The sequence below is a fragment of the Lathyrus oleraceus genome, chromosome 6 (genome assembly GCF_024323335.1).
Source record: "Lathyrus oleraceus cultivar Zhongwan6 chromosome 6, CAAS_Psat_ZW6_1.0, whole genome shotgun sequence".
NCBI lineage: Eukaryota > Viridiplantae > Streptophyta > Magnoliopsida > Fabales > Fabaceae > Lathyrus > Lathyrus oleraceus.
In genome coordinates, this window is record NC_066584.1 from 401,024,854 (window position 1) to 401,046,692 (window position 21,839).

Genomic DNA, 21,839 nt, shown 5'->3' on the forward strand with positions numbered 1-21,839 from the left:
GCTTGAGGACGATTAGCAAGTTCATATCCCCAGCAAAGGTCGTTTCCTACGACATTTCCCCAGGAAGTGTTTTCCCCACAGACTCTCCTCACAGAGCCTCGCCGAACCAAGTTTCCAAAGTTGATACTCCCCCCGCAAGGTCGACTTTTCAAGCAGCCAATTTATTTTTGGTGGCTCATTGGTCCCGGCAGACGGATCATTCCCCACAGAGCATTCAAGGATTGATACAGCGATCTGTTCCCTACCGGAGTTTGCTTCCCCTAGCAGATTTTTTTTCTTTACACCATGCATAGCATTTGCATTCGCATGCATATCATATCAAGCATACACATAAGCTGATAAACAGGTTCTTCCAAGCAGACTGAAGAATTAATTTACAACCAAAGTCATGAGATCCAGCCAGAGGATCAAGCGTGAGTGATCCAGCCTGAGGGTCATTTTGAAGATTCAACATGAGAATCGTGTTCCAGTGATCCAGCCTGAGGGTCATTTTGAAGATTCAGCCTGAGAATCGTGTTCCAGTGATCCAGCCTGAGGGTCATTTTGAAGATCCATCCTAAGAATCATGTTCCAGTGATCCAGCCTGAGGGTCATTTTGAAGATTCAGCCTGAGAATCGTGTTCCAGTGATCCAGCCTGAGGGTCATTTTGAAGATTCAGCCTGAGAATCGTTTTCCCGTGATCCAGCATGAGGGTCATTTTTGAAGATTCAGCCTGAGAATCGTTTTCCCAAGAGTCAGCCTGAGGCTCAATTTGAAGATTCCCCAATGAAGTCGCCTACAAGCTTTATTTCCCCAGCAAGTCTAATTGAGGAGTCGTTACAACATGTTCTAGCCCGAAGAATATGTACGAAGCCCAAAAGTGGAATATGCTCGAAGCTGCATATCTAATATGAAGGTTGGGTGTAGATTTCAAAAGAGGGTCAACCAGCGCATGCCTCAGATGCGGGATCCTAATGATGGGAATTTATCATCAAAACAATCCAGATCTAGCCAGAAGATCGAAGTCAGGTCTAGCCCGAAGACCAGAAATAGATTCAGCCAGAGAATCGAAACAATTCAGATCTAGCCAGAAGATCGAAGTAGATTCAGCCAGAGAATTAAATTAAGTTCAGATTCAGCCAGAGGATCGACACTCCAGATCTAGCCAGAAGATCAAAGTCAGGTCTAGCCCGAAGACCGAAAATGGATTCAGCCAGAGAATCAAAGGAAATAGATTCAGCCAGAGAATCGAAACGAAGAAGATCTAGCCAGAAGATCGAAGAAGATCTAGCCAGAAGATCAAAATCGTATCCAGCCCGAGGATCAAAATTAATATCCAACCAGAGGACTAAATTGAGTATAGGTTCAGCCAGAGGATCGAAACTCCAGATTAAGCCAGAAGACTGATTCAGATAAAGCCAGAGGATCGGAAGGAAAATAAACAGCGCAGTGTATTTCCGCGTTTTTGTGGTGTTCTCGGAGCGCAAATTTTCGGTCTATCTTTGGTATTCAATCACAGCTCATCCCGTTTGTCTGATAAGCTGTTCGCTTTCATCCTACTCGGGTTAGCTGATGATTGAATAGGGGCAACTGTAACACCCCAAAATTTGCCCTCCTCATTCATGCATTCATTTAGCATTTCATATTGCATTTCATCATGTCAATCAGAATTAGATCCGAAAAAAAAAATAAAAATAAAAAATAAAATAAAATAAAAAATTTTAATTAATTAATTAATTAATTAATTAATTAATTAAATAATTAAATAAATAAAATACAATAAATTTTTTTGGACTTGGACCTTTCTCAAAAGCCCACTAAGCTACCAATATTAGCCTATAAATACTAGAGTTTCATTGAAACAAGAGGCCACACAGAAGAGGAGAAGAAGGGAGAAAAGCAAAATACTCTGAGGTTTCCTTGGAATAAAACCCTGAGGAAAAAGATAGTGAGAGAAGACCTAACGGAGTTCAGAGCAGCCTCCAAACCTCGAAGGGAACTCAGCTACACAGAATTGCCTCTGCCTCACATAAACCCTGAAGATTGTTTTGTAAACCTCACGGGTGCAACTCAATTTCAATCAAGCTCTCCAATCAGGTTTGCCTTTATTCCCATTACCTTTTGCTTTGAAGTTGAATACTCTGAATGTTTGAGGTATGATGGATGAATTTCATTAGGTTTTTCGCCCATGGGTTTAATATGTATATGAATGTATAAACAATGCCTTGGATGTTTAACCGTCTAATTTTTGAGTGTATGCCACAGGGTTTGAGGTTTCTGAAACCATACTGTTATTCATGAAAAAAATGCTTATGGTGTTTCACTAACCCTTTTGTTGAATTTTTGTGAGGGCTCACATGACTTTTGCAGGGATAACTTGCGTGGTTTCCCACTTTATTTGTGGGATAACCCCTGGAGTTTCATTCCGATTACCTGTACTGACTCACTTTTCTTTGATGGCATTAGCTTGGAAGGATCTCAGGGTTTCCCATTCCTCTAATTGCTGTTACTTCGGATCTTTATCCGCGTGGTACTTTTACATTTTTCCCGCATTTTACTGTTTTCCTAGCTGGAAGACCTCGATATGAGGCAACGTTTGAGCCCCTTGGTGGCATTTTACTTTGAGATACATGTGTTGTGTTTTGTATTCATATCCTTGCAGGTAGCGCGGTTCCTTCGTCAAGGACTGCCTTTTTTCCCTTGAGCATCCCAAACCCTAAAACCCAAAGCAACACGTTAACTCCTTCTACTACAGGCGATTAAGTCTCCAAAGGTCGAGCATCCGGTAGATTGCGTAGTGACGTCGTTCGTCCAAAACCCAATCCATAACCCCATAGTTAGCCGAACTACGTTTTGCTCTGATTCTCAGGTCAGATGAGATACGTAGGCATAAGACGCGATGTCTTAGCGAGCACACATCCCCCCAACCCATAGGTCAGCTGAGCTACGAAGACTCTGATTCTCATATTCAGATGAGATACGTATGCAGTGGATGCGACATCCACGCGAGTCATTTTCATTTAACCCTTTTTTTTGGTAAACAGCACAAGATAAACCCACACCCTTTAGACAAGAACTACAAAAGTGGATCCCGTAGAGTACTACGGATGCGTAGGGGTGCTAATACCTTCCCTTCGCATAACCGACTCCCGAATCCAAGATTTGGTTGCGAGACCCCGTCTTGTCCTTTCCTTTTTCAGGTTTACTTCGAGCGTTTCCTTTCCCTCCTTTGGGATGAATAACGCACGGTGGCGACTCTCCTGTCTTTTTCTTTCGCCGGTTGTTTTTTTTTTCGCACTGTATTTTTCAGGTTGCGACAAACGGGAGAAGACATGTCATAACTTTCACATTCAACACCTAAAGCAACATGCTTGCAAAATAGGATTTCTAACCTCACGTGAGCAAGACCTATAAAACCACCATACATGGCTTCTCACCAGCGTGGGCAAGACCTAACCTTTACAAATTGTTATAAATCTAATAAGTTCTCTGAGTACCCATGCCCTTGAAGGGGTAACTTGGACACCTGTACTTTTTGACCAGTATAAAACTACTTGCTCATGGTATTAGAAAACACATATAATCGTGAATATAAACATTTGCATAAATATAAGACAGAGAATAATAAAACGATAGGTGTCAAACCCCAAATTTTACCCCGCCTAAAGTCATTCATCTGTATTTTAGTCATTTGCATTCATTCGTTTGTGTCTACTCACTTGCATAAATTTATGATTCACCAGTATCTCGTTTGCATCACATCTTATGACCATTTCATATGGTCATAAGATCTCATTATCTATGCATAAGTCAGGACTAATATTCTCTATGTTTTAATTTGTTTATTTTGTCCAGTCCACAAATTCATTTAGTCATGCATTACATGTTTATACTCAGGCAGTGGTTTTGGTTTTCACTTAACCTTTGTTAGGTTGATTGTTTAAGATTTTATTTTAGGAATTGTCATTAGGATCTCTTTGGTTAATGTTAATCAATTAGAATTGCATTACTATTTATTCATACATTTGTTTTTACACACTTTTTTCCCTATCATGTATGTCCATATTTGACATTTGTTTTACATCACTCAATGTTTGGCAACATGGACGTTTATAAATTTTCATCAAAGGTTTAGTCTTTATTAATTAAGACCGTACCTTTGCATTCTTTTTATAAAAAAAACTAGGTTAAATGTTATTTGGTTTTGTCTTTTTGTTGTTCTTATTATTATTAGATTCTATCAAGAAGGTCTTTATAGATTGATGGAAAATAATAATAACAATAGGATTTGTTTACAAACAAGTCAAGAATTCAAGAAGATAATTAATCACAACCTTTGTCTAAAAAATAAGTTTCTCATTTGTTTATTTTTTTTATCAAGCATTCTATTCTACCACAAATTTGAATAATCCAAAAAAAGGAATAAATTCACATTTTATTTTTACACTTTGTCTAAAGAACTCTACATTTTTGAATACATTAAGAAATTGAACAAGATTACAAAAATAATATCTCAAGAATGTGGTTTCCTCATAGTTGGCAAGTGTGTTCTTGTCCTTTTCTTCTTGTCTTCATATGCAGCAGTAACTTGGTTTTGGACATATTTTGTCCTATATACAGAAATCACAGTAAATTAACAATATTAAGGAAACAAGTACAAAGACCTAAAAGCCAACTCATAAAGTGATATAACAGATCTTGATACTTTGTGGCACATAAGGAAGTTTGTATCAAAATGGCAAGATAACATATGACATTTTAAAAAGTTTTTCATTATTATTACCATGGATAATATCTCAGCAACAACACATATCAGTTTGAAACCTCAATCTTTGAATATAAAATCAGCACCACATATCAGAATTGGGGAGGAAAAAAAAAGAGAAAAAAAAGGAGAACAACCATCATCAGAACCTTAAAGCACAACATAATAATTTTTTTCCAAGAATCCCATATTAGTTTTTCAAAAAAATAAGCACTTAACAGATAAAAAATAAACCCTACTGATAAAAAAATCCCAGTTTTTGTTAAAAAAAAGTACATGAATCCATGAACGGAGGCAAAGTTTCAGAAGTAAGATACCTGAGAATCAACCACAACGTCTAAAAATCCTTCCACCAGTTCAGGTTAGTGTTGATCCCTCCTTTTGTTTTTCTTGTTGTGTGTTGTTGTGTCGATCTAATGTGCATCATAGGGGCATAATTTATGGGTTTTTCTGAGGTTTGAAATTTTGTTTTTCTTAAGAAGTTGGAATTTAGGATAGTGTTAAGGATTTAATGGGCATGGTTAATGCTTTCCCTTTTTCGATGTTGTTGTTTACTCTTTTTTATTTGTTCAAAGAAGGAGAAATATAAGGGATTTGGTTTTTCTTTTTTTGAAAAAAATGAGAGAATAGAGCGTAACAGAGAGAGCGTGAGAAGAAGACCGGGAACATTGAGGGAATTAGTTTATGATTTCGTATTAATCATCATTTTATTTTAATATAATTTATTTCATATTAATCACATTTTATTTTAATATTAATTTATTCCTTTCCTTTTGAGTGGCTCCATGTTATATTGCCTAAGTCCTTGTTTCTCTCCCTAATTAAAGAATATGTCAGTTTTTATGAGAATTTATGGTGTTGTTTTGACCCAGGAATGCATCGGCTAGGCTTTTGGTCTTTCAAAGGAGGGAGAGACCGAACTAGGCCCTACCCGGCCCGTTGCCTTTGGGTTCGGGCACCCCAAGCTAGGCTTGGGCCTTTATCCCCCTTTGCGTGTTGGGCCTTTACCCCCATTATGCTTAAGTTACCCCAGATCCATTTTGTTTTATTTTAGATATAAGGATCAATTTTTTTTTATCTAATAAAAAGTTAATAACCAAAAAAATACAAATAATAATAATAATAAAATCATAAAAAAGAGTTAATAGTTATTTTCTTTTATTAATTTTAAATTATGTCATAAAAATAAAAAACTAAAGATTAAGTTTTAGCATTTATTTTATTATATTATTTTAGATCATGTTATAAAAATCACAAAAAAAGTTATTTTTTTTATTATTTTAGATTATGTTATAAAAACCAAAAAAAGGTGAAGTTTAACATTTATTTTATTTTTTTATTTTAGGTCATGTCATAAAAATCAAAAATAATTATTTCATTTCATTTATTTTATTATTTTAGATTATGTCATAAAAAATCATAAAACAAGTTTACCATTTATTTTCTTTTAATTTTTAGATTATGTCATAAAAATTGAAAAAATTAAGTTTACCATTTATTCTCTTTTAATTTTAGATTATGTTATAATAAAATCACAAGAATTAAGTTTACTATTTATTATCTTTTAATTTTAGATTATGTGATAAAATCCAAAAAATTAAGTATACCATTTATTTTATTTTAATTTTAGATTATGTCATAAAAAATCATAAAAAAGAGTTTACCATTTATTTTCTTTTAATTTTAGTTTATGTCATAAAATCTAAACAAATTAAGTTTACCATTTATTTTCTTGTATTTTAGATTATGTTATAATTTTTAAAAAAAAATTAATTTAGTTATTTTCGTTATTTTTAGATTGTGTTATAAAAATATTAAAAAATAATAATTTAGTTATTTTTCATTATTATTTTTAGATTGTATTATAAAAATTTTAAAAAAAGTTAATTTAGTTATTTTCATTTTTATTTCAAATTATGTTATAAAAATAGTTAATTTAGTTAGTTTTATTATTATTTTTAGACTATGTTAAGAAAAAAAAAGAATTATGTTTAATTTATTTTCTTTTGTTATAATTTTAGTTAGATTTTAAAGAGAACAAAAGGAGTATTTAATTGTTTTATTATCATATTTGTTTTAATAATATGCATATATCTAATATTAAGTTGGTCTTATTTTTTCACTTTATTTTACTAGACATAAAAAGAATATAATTGTATTTTTCTCCAACATAATTTCTTTCTATTTTCTCTAAATGTTTGAATAACTATAGAATTATTATTTTCAAATAATATCGTTTCTTTGTAGTTTTATTTATTATTATTAGAATATTATGAATAAATAATTAAATAAATATCTAATAATGATGTTGATTAATTAATAGAATAAAATATTTATTACTAATTTCTTAAACTTTGGTCCTACCCCGAGTTATACCTTTTAATCCGATTAATTTGTTTCTTATTCCGATTCAAACGCTTTATTATTTAAGTTAAAATGTTAAAATTCTTTTTAAAATAAACACGAAAGAAGAGGAGCGTTAGAATCTAGCATTCCAGTGGGAACCCTCAAATGATCGGTCCCGAGCCACGCGTTCTGGTTAACCGTTTATTCTTTTCTTTCGTTATTAAAATACTTAAATTAACTTGGACAAAATAAGAACCATTGGGATCAAGCATTTTGGCCTAACTCTTTGAGAAATTGATTATTATCAGGCGTTCGTTGTCCATCAAACAATTTTCTCAATTAATTTTGAATGAAAAAGGACCGTTGGAATCTAACATTCCGGTGGAACCCTGAATGATTGATCTCGAGACTCAAGTCTTGTTCTTATCAAACATTTGTCTTTCACCTATAAAAAACATTCAACTAATCAAACTCTTTTCTCGCTGCCGTGCAATCTTAAAACCTTTTCATAAAAGATAGACGTCTTGTCTTAAGATGATGCAAAACAATGCTTCATCTGTAGTTGTTGAATTGAGATAAGGGATATTTTTCCTAATGTTTACTTGTAAATCCATTCGATGTGATATATATGTTCGCTCCTCATCTGTTTTGGGTAAAATAATGTTTCATGTTGATCAATACAAGATAACTTTTGCTAAAATCGACCAACAAACAAACATTTTCTACCCAAAACTACGTAAGCTTTGAATTCTCTATTGCACCAGGAGATGCGTAGAGAGCAGGATTGCAAAATCTTGTCAGGCCCATTAATAAAAAATTTAGGTTTAGTTCCTTTTCTGCCCCCTAATAATAAAACCTTTTTAGGTCTTCTATCATTAATTCAAAAATATTTCTCTTCTCTCTTTTTCTATCCCAAATAAGTAGAATATTAGAAAATAACATAAGCTAACATTTAAATCGAAACTAACTAAACATTTCACGTTGAGTACAACAGACATGAGGGGTGCTAACACCTTCCACTTGCGTAACCGACTCCCGAACCCTGATATTGGTTCTGATGACCATATCTTATCCTTTATTTTTAGGGTTTTATCAATATTTTCCTTTTCCCTCTTTGGGAATAAATAAAGTTCGGTGGAGACTCTGTTCAGTGTATCCCGCGAGCGTGCGATTGCACTCTGTGAGTGTCGTGTTCTTATTTTTCGAGGTACGACAAATGATGACTCTACTGGGGACAATAACTTCTTCTAAGCGAGTCAACCCTAGTTTAGTTAGCTTTTCGTATGTGTGTTAGTTTTGCTTGTTTATTCTTTTTTGTTTGTTTTATGTTTTATGTTTTCTTTATCTTTGTTTTATTGCATATATATATATATATATATATATATATATATATATATATATTTATGCGTGGGATTTGGGATTTTGATATCATGAAAAAAGCTCCACACCCGAGCTTTGTAGTCGCTTTTCTTTATCATTTTCAGAAATTCACATGCTTCACCTAATGGCAACGCTGACTGTACCACTCCAGATTCTTTGGCAGGAACTGCGGTCGTAGCTTCCTTTGTTGGTGCTTGAGGGGTTATATTGAAATCGGGAGTATAAATCCGACCATTGCGGGTCATTCTGCTTGTCCCTGCGATGTTGGCACTAACATCCTCCAGGCTCTTCTCACATTCAACATCTTCAAGCTCTCCATCTACAACAGTTATGTCATACTTCTAAGGTACGACCTTAGTGCTTTCGAAAGGAAAGGAGACTAGAATACAAACTACTACAGGTGATGGATGAACAACTTCCCTTCTTCGATAGGTTATCTCAACAGGTTCTGGTAGATTGAAAAAAGGTTCAATCACCGAAATTTCCTCATTTGTTGTAAGACCACAAACTTGTATTACACCTTGATCCATCAAGTTTTGAATATAGGCCCGTACCAATTTACACCCTCTTGGGTAAATGGCACACTTTTCATAGTTATCATGACACTGTAACACCTCAAAATTTGCCCTCCTCTCTTGGGACTAGCATATCATATTGCATATCATTTTAGGTCATTAGGCATTGCATATTGCATATCATGTGGTTACATTGTGCAAGTAATCCTCCCAAGTCTTGATCAGAAGATGAGGAAGTCAAAGTGCAAAGCTAGGGTTTTATTGGACTGGTCATTGATCATCTGAGGGTGTGCAAGTCCAAATTAGGGTTTCATGATTCTAAAGGGATAATGGTCTTCATTTTGATCACAATGATTCATCATCATCATCATGGTTTGACATCATCAAGTGTGAAGCTGATTCCTTGAGATTAGGGTTTTGACCACTGGTCAACCCTAATCGGTTGCATTGGGCCAATCAGGGCATGATCAGGAGATGGGGTCTATGATGGATATGGGGATCATTCTATGATTGTATGGAGATTATTGAGGTTAGGGTTTCATCCTTGAGCCATTTCATCAGGAGATTGGAGCTCAGTTGGATCAATGCATTGCCAAATTCATCTATCGGTTAAAAAGTCAACTGTGGTCAACTGTGCTTGATCTGATAGATTTGGAGGTGGGAGAGAGTTGGATACACTTCATTCATGTTGAAACAAGTGTTATTTGACATGTCAAAGCTCAAGAATGAAGAAAATCAAGTCAGGACAAAAAACTGCCAAAAATAGAAAGTGACTTGTAATGGAAGTTTCCAAAAATGGAAAGTTTTTCACCTCAAGACCACGTGTCCAAGGAAGCTTCAAATGAAAATTGGTTCAACATGAAAGTTGTAGATCTTGTTCTAACCTTTCCAAAAAGTCCAAGAACTTGAAAATCCCATGTATGGTTGGCAAGTTATGGTCCATTCAATTTCAAAAATGACCCATAATCAGAGGGGCATAACTTCCACATGGAGTGTCCAAATTGAGTGATCTTTTTATGCACAAACTCCATTTGACATGTACTTTCATGGTGCATAATTGGATTTCATCAAAAATGGTCAATGCAAAAAGTCAAATTTCAAGTGTACAGTTAAAGATCCAGGGGCAAAATTGTCCAACTTGAGAAATAATGGGAATTTTTGAATGGGGATTTTTGCAACACCTCACAAATGCAATTTGGAAATGGTTTGAATGCTCATAACATGTCAAGGCCTCATGGTTTGAGAACTCACTTTTGAAATGGACTTGAAAATGCATAAAAGTGCCATGACATGTGGAAAATGAGAAATACACATCCAATGAAGATGAAACAAGTGGCAACAGCTCATGACAGATGTTTAGGACATGTGTGAGCTGGCAATGAGCTGTCATTGGCTGGCATATGAAAGTACTATTTTGCCCTTGGCTTGAAAATGACACATTTGCTAATCACTTTCCATTTGGTTAATTAAGGTGATTAAGTGTGGATTAAGCTGAGGTATATATCCCTAATCCTAACAAACTCTAACGAATTTCACAATTCCCCAAAAATCACAAACAAATTCTCCAAATTCTCCAAATTCTCAAAAACCTCATAGAACTTCAATTGATCAAAACTCTCTCAATTCTTGATCAATTTGTGAAATTCTTCTTGCTGCAACTTCCACTCATCATCATCTGCAACTGTTTTTGGAAATCAAGATCAAAGGAGCACCAAATCGTGACTGTCCTATATGATGCATCAATGGTGAATTGAGGAATTCGTGCAATAGGAGCCATTTCAATTGAACCTAACACCTCCAGGCACCTCACGTATCATCATTCTTCATCTGTTTTGGTAGTACAAGCGCGAAGAACATCAAATCCATCACTGCCATCTCCAGGTACTTGAATTTCGAATTTCATGATTGGATGAATGCTTATATGCGTTTTGAAGTATGTTTTATGTAGAATCCAATGCTACCTTTGGTTTTAGGAATGGTGAAACATAGAGAAAGTTATGTTGATTCAAAACTTCGATGCCAAAACCTAATCCCTTCGATTCGTAAAATATAGGAAGAGTTAGGTGAAATTAAGGACATATTTGAGATCCTCGTTCTTAGACCGTTCCAACGCATATTCATTTGTGAGTTTTGGTTGAAGTTTGAGCGAAATCATTGTTGGACATGGAGGTTGAGCCACGCGAGGAAGACGATGAGAATTCTGGAAATTTTTCCAGTTTGATCCGCTACAGTGCAAGGCAATTTTCAAATCGTGTTTGCCGCGCGGAAACCAGCCAATCGCGTGCCTCCACCGCATTAGTTAAACGACCGTGTTTTGGTCTGGGAAGGGATAATTACCACTTTGCCATTGAATCCATTTAATTATTAACTCATTTAAATAATTATTAAAAAAAATCACACAAATCTTAAAAAATTCATAGAAAATTATTGGAAAGTCAAAAAAATATGAGGATTTTTTCTACAGTTCCCATTTTCTCTCTAGAATTTTATGGACATAATTTTAGAAATTGTGCTTGGTGAAAAATTGGTTTGACCTAGGGTTGTTTGACTTGTGGTATATTTGTGCACATTTTGCCATTTTTGATGTGAAATACTCATGCTTTAAAAGAAATTCTTGAAATTTTTTGTGGTGATTCTAGACATGTTTCTGGTAATTTACATGTAAAGTTTGGGAATTTTGGATACCTGTGGAGTGAGATATGTTTTTTGGAACTTAGGTGTGACTATTTGTGTCACACCTAATTAGGGCAACTTCATGAAATTATTTGCCTAGCCTATGCTTGTTAGAATGGATTGAAATTTTGCATGTATGATCATTGATATGTTGAGATGCTATGTGAATTTTTCTGGATTTTTATATGGCATTTTCAATTTGATTGATATTTTTCATCTCTGTTGGTCAATTATGCAAGTTCATGTGACACATGTTTGTAAATTTAATGTGAAATGCTCATATGGTTTTGGATAAACATGAAATTTGGTATGATGGTTGTAGACACATTGTAGGACATCCCTGTTTTGGTCCCATTCATTTCTTAACTGTTTTCATTGACTTGTGAATTTTTGAAGTGAATGCATGTGTTGATGTTATGGTTTGGCTCATATATTTGTGTCTGTTTTTCTTGATTTTCATTGACATAGTTCCTTTTGTCCAATTGAGCTGAAAATTGACATGCTATACCTTGAATATGTCCTGTTTAGGTGTAAATTATTTGAGGATTTTTGGAATTGTTTTGATATGGATTTGGTTGAAGTCATTCTGTTTGGATGTTTGGTGTTATGTTTGACCTAGTTTGACTTGTTTTGGTCATGAAATGAATATGATGAGTGATATGAGTATGGGATTAATTGCTCTTGCTTTTGAATTGCATTAATTTGATTTTGGTTGAAGATCCCTTGCTGTTTAGAATTTTTTCTCACTTTTGGACCCTAGGCTTGGCCTAGTGGTCTTGTGTCTCACATTTGCTTGATTTTTCAGGATGAAAAGCACAATGCTTAAGGAGATTGAACCAAGTCAATTAAGTTGATGTTGTTTGATGTTGAGAACTAACATGAATTTGTTTTGTAGGTTGTGAAGCTTGAGCTTGAGCTTATAGCTTGCCTTTGTGTGCATTAATCTGTATAGTCTGACTGATTAACATTTGCTGTTTATTGTTGTCTGTCTGAGTACTGATGATACTTGATTGATTTCAGGTACATTTAGTCGCTTACAGTTCTTTAAGAACTTGCTTGCTGCTGCTTGGTTTTTAAACCACTTGAGGTAGGACTTCTATTCTTCATGTAGTCTGGAGACCCGACCTGTTATTTGGCCGGGCAAACTGTCTGAAGTCCTCCTTAAGAGGCGATGATTGTGATTGTTTAATATTGTGCCTAAGCAGGTGAAGTCCTCTATGAGGCAATTGGTGGAAGCCAAGGGATATGCAATCTATCCCCCACTATTCTGTGAGTCGTCCCTCTGCTCACACGGCTGTGTGTTGATGCATTGGGACACAAACCCAAGATCTCGTGCTGTTGCACAATCGAGTCAGAGTCTTTGAGCGTAGAAGGGTCCCTCCATTCTGGACCCACGCTCCTTTGTCTGAAGCTCTCCCTGGTCAGGGATAAGAGCTGTGAGGTCTCATCCTCACTACACCTTTTCATCTGCTTCACCTTAGCCTCGTAATGGCAAGGTTAAGAGCGAATAATACCCATGTACAGATGAATTGCTTCGACAGTTAAACCCATTGTTTGAGCCCACTTGACTGGTTATAGTGTGTGCTATGTGAATATTAGTTTGACATGTTTGTTTGAAATGCTTGAACTGTTTGTATGCTTGTATGCTTGCTTTCTTCCTGGATAGGGTTAGCTTGCAGTTGTGCAAGTAGGTAGAAACCTGAACGTAGGGTAACGATGCATGACAACACTAGGCTCGAGTCCAGCTCCCTGGTAGTGTGTCTTCCCTCGGTTTCTGGCTAGGTTTTCTTTCCCTTGAGGGGGAACTACATCGCCCTGATCCTCGTTCCAGACGAGGTATGTAGGCAGGTGGTCGTGCGAGACCACTCCGGGCACTTTTTTTTCTTTTTTGCGTGTGTTTACTTGTTGTCTGATTGTGTTTTGGTTCGGATGCCGACGTAAGTCCAGTGATTGGCTGTCGGGCTCCACGTTTGCCCTTTTGAGTGTGTTTTGGTTCGGATGCTGACGTAATTCCATCAAGTGGTTGTCGGGCTCCATGTTTGCCATCTGTTTGTGCGTTTTGTGTTGTTTGGTGTGCGTAAGCCGAACTACAGTGGCTCTGATTCTCGTTCCAGACGAGATATGTAGGCATAGGACGCGATGTCCTATCGAGCTCCCTTCTCTTAACCCCACCTGCGTTCCTTGAGTGTGTGTGCGATGTTTTAGCAACCTATTCTTTATTTTAGAACGTGGATCCCGTCGAGTACGACGGACGTGAGGGGTGCTAATACCTTCCCCTTGCGTAACCGACTCCCTTACCCTTTCTCTTTGGTCGCAAGACCATTTCCTTTCCAGGTTTCTCTGAGCGTTTCCTTTCCCTATCTTGGGATAAATAACGCGCAGTGGCGGCTCTGTGTTGTGATTTTATTTGAGTCTCGCCGGTTGTTTTTTCGCGGATGCGACAGCTGGCGACTCTGCTGGGGATCTGAGAAAGATGTTGACCTGTGCTGGTCCATCTTCCCTAAGCGAGTCCTTCCTAGCGTTCTAGGATAGTTTAGGTTGCTTGTTTTGTGTTATTTATTGCATTTATTATTCTGACTGTGTATATATTTGCATAAATATTTGCATGCATCATTCTATCATGTTGCCGTCCTCTGTGCAGGTGGTTCCTCTGTTTGGGGTGGGTGTTCTGAGTGGGGCTAAAACCCAGGCCCGAGTATACACCTAGGAGTAGTGTGGTCTCATGTTGCCTCTTTCATGTTAAGTCAACATGTGCCTGGCAGCATGATGTACCACAAGCCGGACGAGGTTCATTTGATAGTGCTCGCCTCTGTGGATATTCCGCTTTGGTTGAGTTACTTCATCTGAGCTGTTGACTCTGGTGACCGATCATTTCCCGGATCTTAGGGTTAGACGGTCTCAGGAGAGCTACAATGGCACACCCGAAAGGGCAAACCCATTGAGTATCTCTGCCCGATTGTCGAGACTATTATCCGCCTTAGGATGACCTGTTTAGAATTTACCTGTGAGGGGAGGGTGATTCTTTCAGATGCATGTTCAGATGGTAACTTTGATGGTGACTAATTGTTCGTGGATCAGAGTCATATTTATAAGTCGGATTTATGGCCATTTATTGCCGAGACGCCGGATTGCTGTCCGTGTTATTTATCAGTGGGGATCCGTTTATTTCGGGATTCCCCGGGCCGAGTGATTTATCAGTGGGGATCCGTTTATTTCGGGATTCCCCGGGCCGATTCGGATGATTATGGGTGTCTGCTCAGAGATGGTTTGGTGATGATGATGATGATGTATCTGTCTTCTGTTTATTTCGGAACCCTTGAGATGGATTGGTGGTTACTTGCTTCCTCAGATGGTTATGATCAGTTCAGAGATCCGAGTCGTGATTCAGAGCAATAGATGATCAGATGGTTTGGAGGATGGCAACGCATTGCATTCATTCATCAGCATCATTACATATTGCATTTACCTGCATCTAACACATGTTTACCCATATGCAGGGACCCTTTTGATAGAGATCCTGGTTGAGAGATTTTCTGTTCAGATATGAGGACCGGCCGGAAAGACAACATTGCTTACAGTTTCTTCGATCCTGAGATTGGTGTGCTGAAGGATATGATAGCATTGATCACACCCGACCATGTGGGGATGTTCAGAGAGTCATATGGTAGTATCCTGAAGATGGTTTTCAGACTCACTGACAGCGACAGGAGCGCCATTCATACACTCCTCCAGTTCTATGACCCGGGGCTGAGATGCTTTGTGTTTCCAGATTATTTGTTGGGGCCTCTGATGGAGGACTATGCTGGCATTCTGGGTATACAGATTCGTGATCAGATTCCTTTTCATGTCACTAGGGCCGAGCCTGATGTCCTTGGTATTTCCCGTGCTCTTTATTTGAGTCCGGAGATGATCAAGGAGGGTTTGAAGGAGAAAGGAAAGTTACCTGGATTTCATTTGAGTTTCTTGGAGGCTAATACCAAGGAACATGCTGCTATGGGTAACTGGAAGACGGTTTGCGCGTTGATTGCTGTGAGCATTTATGGGATTATTCTATTTCCTAATCAGAAGAATTTTGTGGACCATAATGCTATTAGGTTGTTCATACAGAGAAACCCTATTCCTACTCTGATCGGGGATGTTTACTACTCGGTTCACAACAGAAACGAGAAGCGGCGTGGGGGTCTGATCCGGTGTTGTTCTCAGTTGCTCTTCAGGTGGTTTATGGGGTATTTGCCTTCCCGAGGTGCCTTTGCCCATATTGATCCCACTGTCAAGTGGTCCTTCAGATTGATGGGTTTGCGGGCTGATGATATTGCTTGGACTCATAATGGTTTGGCTGGTCGGGATTTTATACACAGTTGCGGGAGTCTACCTAATGTGCCTCTTGTGGGAGTTCAGGGTTGCATCAATTACAACCCGACGCTTCTCAGGAGACAGATGGGGTTTGCCGTAGAGGGTCCTCCTCTCGGGCGGGAGATTCAGGAGTCCTTTTACTTCCCGATTGATGGTAGCCAGGCCAAGCTGAGGCAAGTATTGGATGAGTGGCGAGATATCCAAAGAAAGGGTAAGGTTCCTTATGGCAAAGTCAATTGTCGGTATTTTCCATTATTCGAGGATTGGTTGCGGAAAAGGATTGAGGTTACATTTCTACCATTTCCTGGAGGTGATCCTGTGTGTCCTATGATTGAGGGTCCAAGTTCTTCTGTCAGCATGAAAGAATTCCTCGAGATGAAGAGGGCCCGAGATCAGTTACTTGCAGAGAAAGCTGAATTGGAGAGAAGTGTTGCTCGGTTTCAGACAGCTAACCAGGAGATCAAGGCGAAGATGGAAGATCAAGACAAGCGACATGCCTTGGAAGCCAAACGCTTTGAGATGGATACGGCCTATTATGGGAAGATCAGTCAAGCCTTGGCATCATCCAACCGGGAGCACGACATCACCAAAGAGAGATTGGCTAGAGCTTCACAGATCATTGAGGATCAGAATAGGAGGCAGATTCTCGTAAAGGATCAGAGAGACGACAGAGTCAGAGTTCTCGTTGCTGAGTGGGAGGCAAAGCTGAAGGTTAAGGAGTCAGAGAATCTGAAGATCATCGCCGAGAGAGATCATTGCATCGCTGAGAGAGATCATTACATGGCAGAGAGAGATCACTACTTCAGACAGATGAAGATTCACCAGAAGGAGGTAGGGAGATTACAGCAGGAGAATACAGAGCTCAGGTTCACCGCAGAGTTCGCGAAGATGGAAGACGAGATAGGGCCATCTGTGGGACCCTCATCCGGCTAGATCTTTCATTTGTTTTGGATTACCGTCAGGCTTGTTGACGGAATCTACTTGCTTGTATTTCTTTCCTATTTTGGGGGATTGTATTTGACTATATCTGATTTGATGTATGACTATGGCACTTATTGTGCATTTTGTTATGTGATGGTGATTTTTCAGTCAATGATTGGTTTTCAAGCTTTATTTGCTTTACCGTATGCACTCACACAAGCACACACATGGTTGGGGGTATCATGCTAAATCACGTATCTCCGATCTGCACGATGAAATCAAATGCTGAATACAAAATATTGATGCCGGATTATTGTTTGTCTCGATGATGCCAGGACCAAGAGACGAAGTGTCCTTCATATGGATAAACACTGCATTCATGCATTAATCATAATAACTTGTGTTTTATTTTGCAGGTATCTGTTTCTAACGTGCTTGATTGATGCAGGAATCATTGCTCGTGCTCGCAGAACTGTACCTTTGCACTCAACACGCCCTCACAGATATTACACCAGACGCAATACTCCCAGACTCATGGAGCTTCCTAGTGCAGACATTCTCGAGCTGAAGGACAAAATGAATGAGCTGATCAACATCATGCAAGGCTTTGCAGTTGGTCAGAAGGCGTTGGCTGACAAAGTTGAAAATCTCGAGCGGGCTTCTGCAGCAAATAGTGGTGTAAACCTGGATGGAGTCTCCAACCAGGGGCTGGGGTCTCGAGACGGTGGAAAGAGGACAACTGTCGGTATTGTGAATAATGCTGGTGGTTTCGATGGTGCTGCTGGTCAACCGGGGCCGAGTCAGAATCAGAAGGACAATATGTTGCCTCCTTTCTATGGGTTTGATGAAGACCAGGAGGAAGACAGGGAGGCCGACCAATTCTCGATGCAGAATGAACCGTTTGTTCCCTACAGTGCTCCGCCTCAGAACAAGGAGATTCAGCTGCTGGCTGAAAAGATTAAGGTGCTTGAGAGCTATGCCACTCCTGGGGTAGTGAATATGTCTAATATGGGGCTGGTTGAGGGGATTGTGATCCCACAGAAGTTCAAAGCGCCCACTTTCGATAGGTATAATGGGAGTTCTTGTCCAGAGACCCACCTTCAAGCCTTCGTCCGCAAGATATCTGCATACACCATGGATCAGAAACTGTGGATGTACTTTTTCCAGGACAGCTTGTCCGGAGGTTCCTTGGAATGGTATACTAAGCTCAAATCCTCGGACATTAAGAACTGGCAGGATCTTGGGGATGCTTTCTTCAAGCAGTATCAGTTTAACGCTGACATGGCTCCGAGTCGTACCTAGCTGCAGGGTATGTCTCAGAAAAACAACGAAGGATTTAAGGAGTATGCTCAGCGGTGGAGGGAATTGGCTGCAAGGGTGCAACCTCCGCTTGTTGATCGTGAGATGTCAGATCTCTTTATGGGGACCCTGCAGGGGCCGTTTGCTGAGAGAATGGTTGGTTGTCCGGTGACCAACTTTTCTGATATTGTGGTAGCAGGGGAGAGGATAGAGAGCTGGCTGAAGCTCGGAAAGATCCAGGGTACTGCATCTGCGTCTTCTTCAGGATCTAAGAAGCCATTCGGTAATAATGGTGGGCAGAGGAAGAAGGAAGGTGACACCAGTGCTGTGTATTCACAACGTGGACCCGGTAGGGACCGTTACTTCCAGCATAATGCTGCGGTAACCATTCCTGCTGAGTCTCAGCCTGCACAACAGCAGCAGCAACATCAACAGAGACAACCTTTTCAACAGAGGCCGCAGAGGGCCGGATACCAGGTCAGGGGCCGGATGAATGATAGGCAGTTTGATAGGCCGCCTGTAACTTACTCCTTTCTGCTGAAGAAGTTGCTAGACCTTGGGCTGGTACAATTGAGGACGCTGGCACCTTTGAGACCTGATCAAAGGCCAGCTAGTTATAATGAAAACGCGAAATGCGAATTCCATTCGGGTGCTCCCGGACACAATGTAGAGGACTGCAAAGCTTTTAAGCACGTAGTCCAAGACCTGGTGGATTCGAAAGCGATCAACTTTGCACCATCTCCCAATGTCAATGCAAATCCCATGCCCACGCATGGTCAAAGGGGGGTGAATGCCATTTCTGCAGAAGATAAAGTGGGGTTGTCTACGGTGGATCAGTTGAGGACGCCTTTGGCTGAGGTGAAGAGACAGTTGCTGTTAAATGGGGTCTCTGCGGGTTGTGATTCTGGTTGTGCTGAGTGCACTAGTTCTGTGAATGGGTGTGAGCTTCTGAGGAAGTGTGTCCAAGGTCTGATGGATGAGGGGATTATCATGGTTGAGAGGGCTGATAAAGAAGAGGAAGAGGTCTCCACCATAACGATCTATTATGACCCGGTGGATTTGTCGAATCTTGTTGAAGAGGCTCCAGTTACCATCACGGTACCTGGGCCAATTCCTTATGACAAAGATGATGCCGTGCCGTGGCATTATGGTGGGGAGGTCTATTGCAATGGGGAAAAGGTAGAAGAGCAGTCTGCAAGTGAAACCACCGTGTCAAAGGTGGATAATGCCGGTCCCAGCGGTTTCACTCGCAGCGGAAGGTTATTTGCTCCGGAGGCCCTGAGGGGAGGAGAAGGAGAAAAAGATAAAAAAGAAAAGGCCGAGGCTTTAGCCAGGGCAAAAGGAAAGGCTGTGTTGAATGATAATACTCCTGTGGTGACACCGGCGCCTGCGGGGTCGGAAGACAAATTTGATGATGATGCTGAAGAATTTCTAAGAATCATCAAAAAGTCAGAGTATAAACTGGTTGACCATCTGCAACAGACTCCGTCCAAGATCTCAATTCTTTCATTGCTATTGAGCTCTGAGGGGCATAGGGAAGCTTTGTTGAAAATTTTGAAGAAAGCTTATGTTCCTCAAGAGATAACGATCAATCAATTGGAAACTGTGGTATCTAATGTTCACGCCAGTCATGGGCTGGGTTTCACAGATATGGATTTGACAGTGGATGGAAGGAATCATAACAGGGCTTTACACATAGCTATGGAATGTAAAGGAGCCGTGCTTTCGCATGTGCTGGTTGATACCGGCTCCTCATTGAATGTGTTGCCGAAGAAGGCCTTGGCAAAGCTGAATTGTGATGGGCTGATTCTAACCCCGACTGATTTGATTGTACGGGCTTTCGACGGGTCAAAGCGGGCTGTATTTGGAGAGGTAGAGCTGCCAGTGAAGATTGGGCCTGAGGTGTTCAAGTCGACTTTCTATGTCATGGATATTCAGCCGGCATACAGTTGCTTGTTGGGTAGGCCATGGATTCATGCTGCTGGGGCAGTTACCTCGACTTTGCATCAGAAGCTGAAGTATATCTGGGAGGGTCAAGTCGTCACTGTTTGTGGGGAAGAGGATATCTTTGTCAGCCACCTGTCCTCATTCAAATATGTGGAAATGGATGGTGAGATCTGGGAGACACCCAGTCAGGCTTTCGAAACCGTTAAGGTGGAGAATGCTCTGTTTGCTAGAGAAGAAGAGAAACCGTCCATTTCATCATACAAGCAGGCCGCTGAGGTGGTAAAAAGTGGAGAGGCTCCTGGTTGGGGGAGAATGATGGAGGTCCCCGCAAAGAAAGACCGGTTCGGAGTGGGATATCAGCCTGGCAGAGGTTCGTCTGGACAAGGAAGAGGACGTCGTACGTCAGTAACCTTCACAAGCGCCGGAATGCTAGATCCGGATCACATCTGCATGATGGGTGAAGATACTGATAGCGACTGCGACATGGACCAATGGATAAAGCCGTGTGCACCAGGGATGGGAATCCAGAACTGGAAGGCCGAAGAGATCATCCGGGTCACTCTCCTTGAAGAGTAATATTTTTCTGTTTTTGATTTTATATGCATGCAAACCATACGTGTTGCCCGACACGTAATGGTTCATTGTAAGGGCCTCCTCATGTTTAAATTTGCAAATTTGCATCATTAATAAAAGGATGTTTTTCAATTAAAAGCGGTGTTCCCTGTTTTTCATTTATTTTTGCAGTTTAAAAATAAAAACAAATAAAAATGGCAATGTTTTCATTTTTTCTTTTCAATTTTCTCACACCGGTTCTAAAGCAATGCATGAATCAACATTCATGCAGATGCGATTCTTCTCCGGATCTCATTGATAACAATCCTGTTACACCCTCATATGACTTCGACAATCCAATCTATCTTGCTGAAGAAGAAGACGAAGAAGATTGTGAACTGCCAGGGGAATTAGCCAGGTTGTTGAAACAAGAGGAGAAGGTGATTCAGCCGCATGAAGAGCCGATTGAGGTCGTGAATCTGGGTACCGACGAGGTCAAGAAAGAAGTGAAAATCGGGGCTGCTTTGGAGGAAAGTGTCAAGAGCAGATTGGTAGTGTTGTTGAAAGAGTATGTCGACATCTTTGCCTGGTCTTATCAAGATATGCCAGGGTTGGATACCGATATCGTTGTGCACAAGCTACCGTTGAGAACAGATTGTCCTCCAGTGAAGCAGAAGTTGCGCAGAACTCGACCTGATATGGCGATGAAAATTAAAGAAGAAGTGCAGAAGCAGTGGGATGCTGGATTCCTTGCTGTCACAAATTATCCGCCATGGGTCGCGAACATCGTGCCAGTCCCGAAGAAAGATGGGAAGGTGAGAATGTGTGTGGACTACCGAGATTTGAATAGAGCTAGTCCGAAAGATGATTTTCCATTACCTCACATTGACGTGTTGGTAGACAATACAGCTCAATTCTCGGTGTTTTCCTTCATGGATGGCTTTTCTGGCTATAATCAAATCAAAATGTCGCCAGATGATATGGAGAAAACAACATTCATTACACCGTGGGGTACCTTTTGTTACAAGGTGATGCCATTCGGTCTCAAGAATGCCGGTGCTACTTATCAGAGAGCAATGGTGACTTTGTTTCATGATATGATTCATCA

General features: G+C 39.7%; 1 protein-coding gene and 1 long non-coding RNA gene across 2 annotated transcripts; one reads left to right on the forward strand and one right to left on the reverse strand.

Annotated features, from left to right (window-relative positions):
* Positions 1-4,310: 4,310 nt before the first annotated feature.
* On the reverse strand, positions 4,311-5,412 carry LOC127097406 (uncharacterized). Its single transcript, XR_007793028.1, has 2 exons — positions 5,063-5,412; positions 4,311-4,590 (listed from the first exon to the last, which is right to left on the reverse strand). It is a non-coding gene; the product is annotated as an uncharacterized LOC127097406 (long non-coding RNA).
* On the forward strand, positions 4,801-17,083 carry LOC127097405 (uncharacterized). The gene is made up of 3 exons (XM_051035901.1): positions 4,801-5,106; positions 12,680-12,746; positions 15,157-17,083. The coding sequence occupies exon 3, from the start codon at positions 15,203-15,205 to the stop codon at positions 16,943-16,945; it is 1,743 nt and encodes a 580-aa protein (XP_050891858.1). The 5' UTR covers positions 4,801-5,106; positions 12,680-12,746; positions 15,157-15,202; the 3' UTR covers positions 16,946-17,083.
* The last annotated feature ends 4,756 nt before the right edge of the window (positions 17,084-21,839 follow it).

Bases quoted from the DNA above. Each gene is read 5' to 3' on its own strand.
- LOC127097405 (XM_051035901.1), top strand. From the start codon at position 15,203: ATGAGGACCGGCCGGAAAGACAACATTGCTTACAGTTTCTTCGATCCT.